We start from the raw sequence: 8,336 nt of genomic DNA, 5'->3' as shown, positions 1-8,336 counted from the left end.
GGGCTATGGTGCATTGCAATGCATAGGCCATGGTGTGCATTGGACCATAAATCACCGATTCAAAGTCCAAATGACCGATCCAAACCGTTCATCTTGTTCTCCATATTAATATGTGCTTGGAGACCAAATTTTATATTTTTTGGAATTTTTTTACTATTTATTAAGCCACTTTGAAAATCGCTGATCTAACGGTGACTATTTAGAACAGTAAAATCAGAAGCCACCGTTGGATCAGCGATTTTCAAAGTGGCTTAATAAATAGTAAAAAAATTCCAAAAAATATAAAATTTGGTCTCCAAGCACATATTAATATGGAGAACAAAATGAACGGTTTGGATCGGTCATTTGGACTTTGAATCGGTGATTTATGGTCCAATGCACACCATGGCCTATACATTGCAATGCACCATAGCCCATCTCTCTCTCTCTCTCTCTCTCTCTCTCTCTCTCTCTCTCTCTCTCTCTCTCTCTCTCTCTCTCTCTATATATATATATATATAGTGTGTGTGACTAATGTGCATTCGAATGTATATGGGCCGAAATACATACGGTCCAAATTCGACTTTTCAAAATCCAAACAGTCGATCCGAATCGTTCATCCTGTTCTCCATATTAATATGTGCTTGGAGACCAAATTTTACATTTTTTTTTATTTTTTTTTACTATTTATTAAATATTTTACAAAATTGTTGATCCAACGGTGGCTTAACAAAACAGTAAAATTAGCAGCCACCGTTGGATCAACAATTTTGTAAAATACTTAATAAATAGTAAAAAAAAATTAGAAAAATGTAAAATTTGGTCTCCAAGCACATATTAATATGGAGAACAAGATGAATGGTTCGAATCGACCATTTGAATTTTGAAAAGTCAAATTTGGACCGTATGTATTTCGGCCCATATACATTCGAATGCACATTAGTCTCTTTCTCTCTCTCTCTCTCTATATATATATAACTGATCCAAACCGTTCATCTTGTTCTCCATATTAATATGTGTTTGGAGACCAAATTTTACATTTTTTTTGGAAATTTTTTACTATTTTTTTAGATTTATTGAAAATCGTTGTTTTTCAGACAAATCTAAATTATAAAAAAAACAGTGATTTTCAATAAATCTAAAAAAATAGTAAAAAATTTCCAAAAAATATAAAATTTGGTCTCCAAACACATATTAATATGGAGAACAAGATGAATGGTTTGGATCGATTATTTGGACTTTGAATCCGGTAATTTATAGTCCAATATACAAAAAATATATATGCATTGCAATGTATGGTATCCTTTATCTATCTATCTATATATATATATATATATATATATAGAGAGAGAGAGAGAGAGAGACCAAATTTTAAAGCGAGTGTTTTACTTCACATCTATATCTTCAATTTCAAAGTTCAAAACGTCGATCCGAACCGTTCAAGTTGATCTCCATATTAAATTGTGCTTGGAGACCAAATTTTATATTTTTTTTGAAATTTTTTTACTATTACTTTAGAATTTTTTTAAATCATTGTTTTTGATGGTCCAGATTTTTCTGAAAAATAGTGATTTTCAAAAAATCTAAAAAAAAATAGTAAAAAATTTCCAAAAAAATGTAAAATTTAGTCTCGAAGCACAATTTAATATGGAGATCAACTTGAATAGTTTGGATCGATGTTTTGAACTTTAAAATTGAAGATATAGATGTGAAGTAAAACACTCGCTTTACTTCACGAAGTACCGTAGTCCAACTCTATACGTGTGTGTGTGTTGTGACAACTGATGTTGGTATTCACATTAATAATGCATATGAACACTGAACTGTTTGTTTGGACTTTAAAAATAGACATATGAGTCCATAGCATAGGATGCTCAGTAATATGAATATTATCATAGCCTCACTCATTAATGTTCTCTATTAGCTTAAAAATAGTATTTATGGTTGCAATCTTTATGTTGTGGAGAGATGCCTAAAGTTTAGAGATAAGACCGCTCTAATTTATATTTGGAATTTTCAAATATTGAAAAAATTATATACTTTTTCAGACTCAATAATTATTGAGTTATTTTTATGGAAGCAGCTAACAGTCCTCCAACTCCAGTCCCCCAAAAATCCCCGGAGATTTTCAACTAATTTTGTAAACATCAATACTAAATTCTGTAAACTAATTCAACAAATCCTGTAAACATAAAAACGCGTGAAAGCTGTTAAAAACGCGTGACAGCTGTTGGGGACCACCTTCTATGAACATACACATAATATCCTGTAAACATACACATATTATCCTGTAAACATACACATATTATTCTATAAACATACACATATAATTCTGTAAACATACATAGTGTACTTGCAATTATAGCAGTTGAAATTATGGCAGTTGTGGCAGTTAAAAACGCTTCAGAACTAAGCTAAAATGGGAAGGCTTTTATACACGGAGATTTTTAGAGGATTGTAGCCTGAGGAACATTACCTTTTCTCTATTTTTAATTTGCTGAAAACAACTCTGTATTATGTTGTTATATCAGTAAAATCATTAGTCAGGAATTTAAGACGTACCTTATTTTCTAAAATAATAATTTCTTTATAAAATAATCCTTCTAGAAGAAATTTTTTTCTAAAATAATTTTGTTGTATCAACTTTTTTTCTAAGTAAAAATTAAAAGTCAAATTACTCAACTATTTTATATCTTTATCTATAACGATTTCTAACCTGCAATATGTTGTAGAAACTTTTGCTTCTGTCAAGTGGGGTGAAATTTTGCTTATGTCAAGTGGGGTGAAATTTTGCTCATGTATTAAAGAAAATTGTTGATGAATTAACAAAGAAAAAAGGTACAGATTGGTAAAATGATCGAAATATAATATTAAAAGGTTGTACATATCTTAAACCGCCGACATTTTTAAAAATACCCAATTGACTAATTTTTTTTAATAATAATAACTATGTTTGAGCCAAATTAATAAAAATGCCCAAACCGTGAAAATTTTCCACAGTTTGGATTTTTTTTTTTTTTGCAAAACAGAATTTTTTTTATTTTTGTATTAAAATATTAGAAATATTAAATATATTTCTTTAAAAATAGATGGAATACAATATAATTTGATTTATTAGAACGACTGTAACAAATAACCCGATCAATATTTTTCATGCCGGATTTTTCGCGGCTGTAAGAAAAATTAATATATTTCTTTATGTGTTATTGGAAAAAAAAATAAAAATGCTGGAGTTCTGAGTTATTGATCCCGGTTCAAAAGTCACTTCTAGATAATATAGAAAATATTGTGATCATTCTAGTACATTTAATTTCTAAAAAGTTGTATCTATTTTGAGAATTCTTTTTGAATAATAATCATTAAATAACTTAAAGTTTCTGGTTTTTTTTCAAAAATAAATACAACTTTTTAGAAATTAAATGTACTAGAAGGATCACAATATTTTCTGTACTACCTAGAAGTGACTTTTGAACCGGGATCAATAACTCAGAATCGAAGCATTTTTATTTTTTTTTCCAATAACACATAAAGAAATATATTAATTTTTCTTACAGCCGCGAAAAATCCGGTCTGGAAAATATTGATCGGGTTATTTGTTGCAGTCTTTCTAATAAATCAAATTATATTGTATTTCATCTATTTTCAAAGAAATATATTCAAAATTTCTAATATTTCAATACAAAAAATAAATCTGTTTTGTAAAAAAAAAAAAAAAATGAAACCAAAATCTGAATTCATCCGGTTACATTGAAACCGGGTTTGTTTTTTTGTTTTTTTTTGCAATGTACTAGAAGGATCACAATATTTTCTATATTACCTAGAAGTGACTTTTGAACCGGGATCAATAACTCATAATCAAAGCATTTTTATTTTTTTTTTCCAATAACACATAAAGAAATATATTAATTTTTCTTACAGCCGCGAAAAATCCGGTCTAAAAAATGTTGATCGGGTTATTTGTTGCAGTCTTTCTAATAAATCAAATTATATTGTATTCCATCTATTTTCAAAGAAATATATTCAAAATTTCTAATATTTCAATACAAAAAAAAATCTGTTTTGTAAAAAAAAAAAAATGAAACCAAAACCTGAATTCATCCGGTTACATTGAAACCGGTTTTGTTTTTTTTTTTGGCAAAACAGAAATTTTTTTTATTTTTTGTATTGAAATATTAGAAATTTTGAATATATCTCTTTGAAAATAGATGGAATATAATATAATTTGATTTATTAGTAAAGACTGCAACAAATAACCCGATCAACATTTTTCAGACCGGATTTTTCGCGGCTGTAAGAAAAATTAATATATTTCTTTATGTGTTATTGGAAAAAAAATAAAAATGCTTCGATTCTGAGTTATTGATCCCGGTTCAAAAGTCACTTCTAGGTAATACAGAAAATATTGTGATCCTTCTAGTACATTTAATTTCTAAAAAGTTGTATCTATTGAAAAAAGACAAAAACTTTAAGTTATTTAATGATTGTGATTCAAAAAGAACTCTCAAAATAGATACAACTTTTTAAAAATTAAATGTACTAGAAGGATCACAATATTTTTTCTATATTACCTAGAAGTGACTTTTAAACCGGGGTCAATAACTCAGAACCCCAGCATTTTTTTTTTCCAATAACACATAAAGAAATATATTAATTTTTCTTACAGCCGCCAAAAATTCGGCCTGAAAAATGTTGATCGGGTTATTTGTTGCAGTCTTTCTAATAAATCAAATTATATTGTATTCCATCTATTTTCAAAGAAATATATTCAAAATTTCTAATATTTCAATACAAAAAAAAAATCCGTTTTGTAAAAAAAAAAAAAATGAAACCAAAACCTGAATTCATCCGGTTACATTGAAACCGGTTTTGTTTTTTTTTTTTGCAAAACAGAAATTTTTTTTATTTTTTGTATTGAAATATTAGAAATTTTGAATATATCTCTTTGAAAATAGATGGAATATAATATAATTTGATTTATTAGTAAAGACTGCAACAAATAACCCGATCAACATTTTTCAGACCGGATTTTTCGCGGCTGTAAGAAAAATTAATATATTTCTTTATGTGTTATTGGAAAAAAATAAAAATGCTTCGATTCTGAGTTATTGATCCCGGTTCAAAAGTCACTTCTAGGTAATACAGAAAATATTGTGATCCTTCTAGTACATTTAATTTCTAAAAAGTTGTATCTATTTTTGAAAAAAGACAAAAACTTTAAGTTATTTAATGATTGTGATTCAAAAAGAACTCTCAAAATAGATACAACTTTTTAAAAATTAAATGTACTAGAAGGATCACAATATTTTTTCTATATTACTTAGAAGTGACTTTTAAACCGGGGTCAATAACTCAAAACCCCAGCATTTTTTTTTTCCAATAACACATAAAGAAATATATTAATTTTTCTTACAGCCGCCAAAAATTCGGCCTGAAAAATGTTGATCGGGTTATTAGTTACAGTCTTTCTAATAAATCAAATTATATTGTATTCCATCTATTTTTAAAGAAATATATTTAACATTTCTAATATTTTAATACAAAAAATAAAAAAATTATGTTTTAAAAAAAAAAATTGTTATTATTAAAAGATTTAGTTAATTGGGTCCCTTTTAAAAATGTCGGCTTAAACCGTCCCACTATAAATTGATGATGATTGATTCCTCAGTGCACAGATTGACAAAATTGTTAGCTATCGCTGTGACGCTGCTACATGTTCAAATATCAACTTGGGAAAAATTAAAGGATTTTGTATAGTCCTTTAAAAAGTTTAAAATTACATGTTTATATTTTAAAACCAGGACTAATTGAAAGAGCTCTTCGATTCTTCTCGAGGCTTTAATTATTCTAATTTAACTTTGAGAGATAAAAGTACAAAAAAATTAGAGTAAATCGATAAATTGAGATGTTAAATTGTTTTGAGTTTTTTTTGCGAGGGTGTACTTGCAATTCTGCTAAAAACATTTATTCTGTATCAATTATGTTTCCATTAAAATTAAAAAAAATAGTAATGTGATAATCTGGATATATGTTACTGATATAGACTTTTTTTTTTGCTGATGCGCTAAGAAAGAAAATGTCAACATATTGTTAATTAGTTCTCTTTTGCTGATGAGAATCTAAGGGACTATAACATATTAACATTTGACTTTATTTTACCACACATTATATTCTACTAGTTTTCAAAGACAAAAATTAAAAGCACGGGCCTCTCACGTGAAGGGTAGTTCTGAGTTTTGACGGTATCAAGAGGGCATTTTCGACCAAGTACTCTTTTTTTAATTTCGACCAAGTCCTCTATATATAAATATCAAGAGCAAGCGGCCTATCTAACTTACCTCTACGGCTCTACCCTTCCATCCACAACTTTCTCAACTCTTTCTTCTTCCCCAAAAAAAGAAGAAAACACAAATAAATCAAAGAAGAAAAAAAAACAAAGCTGCAATCTATAGTCTCTGATCATCAGATCCCAGAATAGGAATGACAAAAGTATACCCAAATCTGAACCAAGATATTATACAGTCTGAGGAGTTCAACTGTGGCAAAGGAGGCGGCGAGGCCGAGGTAGTGTTGACAGTGTGGAGGAAGTCACTTCTGTTTAATGGGCACGGGTTTACAGTTTTTGACCCGAAAGGGGATCTCTTGTTTCGGGTTGACAATTATGCATCAGAGAGTAGAGGAGAGATTGTATTGATGGATGCCAACGGCAAGCCTCTTCTCACCATCAAGCGAAAGGTTCAATCCATATATAATTATTTTGATCCATGTTTATATAAAATATTTATCTTACTTTTAATCTTTCATGCCTTTAATCATAGTGCCATGATAAACATATGTTATATTAATTTGCTAATTTTAATTTTATCTTTTTATTGTATATGTACAGAGGTTAAGCCTAAGCGAACAGTGGCTCGTGTACACCGGGGAGTGCACAACCGGGCAGCCCCTCTTTTCTGTGAGAAAGAACATAGCACCATTAAATAAGAAAAATTTACTCGAGATAACAACAACAGGCCGTGCATCTCGTCTCCATGTTGAGGGATCCTATACGCGCCGGTGTTGTTCTGTATTAGACGACACGTGTCGAGAAGTAGCCACAGTCAAGTGCAAGGAGTTGCCCTCTGGCAGTGGGGCCGCCTTTGGCCGTGATGTTTTCAGGTTGGTGGTCGAGCCAGGATTCGATCCGGCACGTGCCATGGCCATAGTTATCCTCTTAGATCAGATTTTCAAAAGATGAAAATTTTATTAGAAAAGGAAAACTTATGAGAGTAGAGAGTTTCTTGCACAGTTCGATCAAATGGCGTGCGTCTGAAATGTATGTGTCATTTTACAGTTTTACCCCTTAAGAGTTTTTATTCGCATTAATGGACCAGGGAAATTTTTATTTGCTAGATTAATTAGGGATTTTTTTGAAGGTTTTTTTTTTCTAGAAAAACCTGTTGATTCCTAATTTTTTGCTTGCTTCCCTGTTTTTTTTTCCTCCTGAAAAATATAGGAGGGAGGTCAATTTGGACAGCAAATAATAACTTTTACTGGGTATTTATGCAAAATCGAAATTAGAAGGGTTGTTAGATAAATTTGTCAGATAAGTAAAATTTCCTTTGTGTATATTTTTTTATGCTTCCACTTTATATGTAATATTGGGATGGTATTGATGAAGCATTTGTGTTCATTTTGAAAGTCTTTAATTAATTGCTTGTGATATCTGAATTCATAAAAGAAGAATAATCCTCCAGTAACTATATTGGTGATTTTTAAAGAACAATACAACTATATTTTTTTGTTCAAGAAATTAAGTGGCATCCTTGTCCTTAATAAAATTTTATTAAATCAAGAAAGAAACTATTTTATGACATACTCACAATCATTAAAAAAGAGAAATACCACTACTATGACTTTCTTCCCAACATGTAAAATAACACAGAAATTGGATTTTTGTACTGTCATTAATTCAACAGCTTGTTTTTTGGTGTTGCAAATTCCATAAATATGTAAGAAAACGAAGGGAGAACGATCAATTTGAGTTGTCCAATAACAGTCTGAAGTCTGAACTGATCCTAAATGCCAGCGCAAAACCAGGCGCAAAATTCTATGAACAATCAAGACACTGAGCGTGACTTATAAACCCAAATAATAGATAAGGGTTAATTTATAACACCAAAATCTAGAGTGAGGATATAGTAATATGCATATTTCAGATAGAGCTGTGTTATTTATTCATTTCTCTATTTTTAAAGTTCAAACAGTTGATCCGAATCGTTAAACATAATATTTATATGAAAATATATTTTCAGATCAAATTTTTCAATTTAGCATTTCTTTTAGATGAGTAGAAAACCATTTAATCTAAAAAAATTGGA

General features: G+C 29.4%; 1 protein-coding gene across 1 annotated transcript; it reads left to right on the top strand.

Moving 5' to 3' along the window:
- Positions 1-6,323: 6,323 nt before the first annotated feature.
- LOC144572423 (protein LURP-one-related 8-like) lies at positions 6,324-7,648 on the top strand. Its single transcript, XM_078322008.1, has 2 exons — positions 6,324-6,711; positions 6,863-7,648. Exons 1-2 carry the CDS (start codon positions 6,457-6,459, stop codon positions 7,211-7,213), a joined length of 606 nt encoding a protein of 201 aa, XP_078178134.1. The 5' UTR covers positions 6,324-6,456; the 3' UTR covers positions 7,214-7,648.
- Positions 7,649-8,336: the final 688 nt, after the last annotated feature.

The sequence above is a fragment of the Carex rostrata genome, chromosome 20 (assembly GCF_964058835.1).
Source record: "Carex rostrata chromosome 20, lpCarRost1.2, whole genome shotgun sequence".
NCBI lineage: Eukaryota > Viridiplantae > Streptophyta > Magnoliopsida > Poales > Cyperaceae > Carex > Carex rostrata.
Note: the sequence above shows the minus strand (reverse complement) of the source record. Positions and strands in the feature narration are given on the sequence as shown.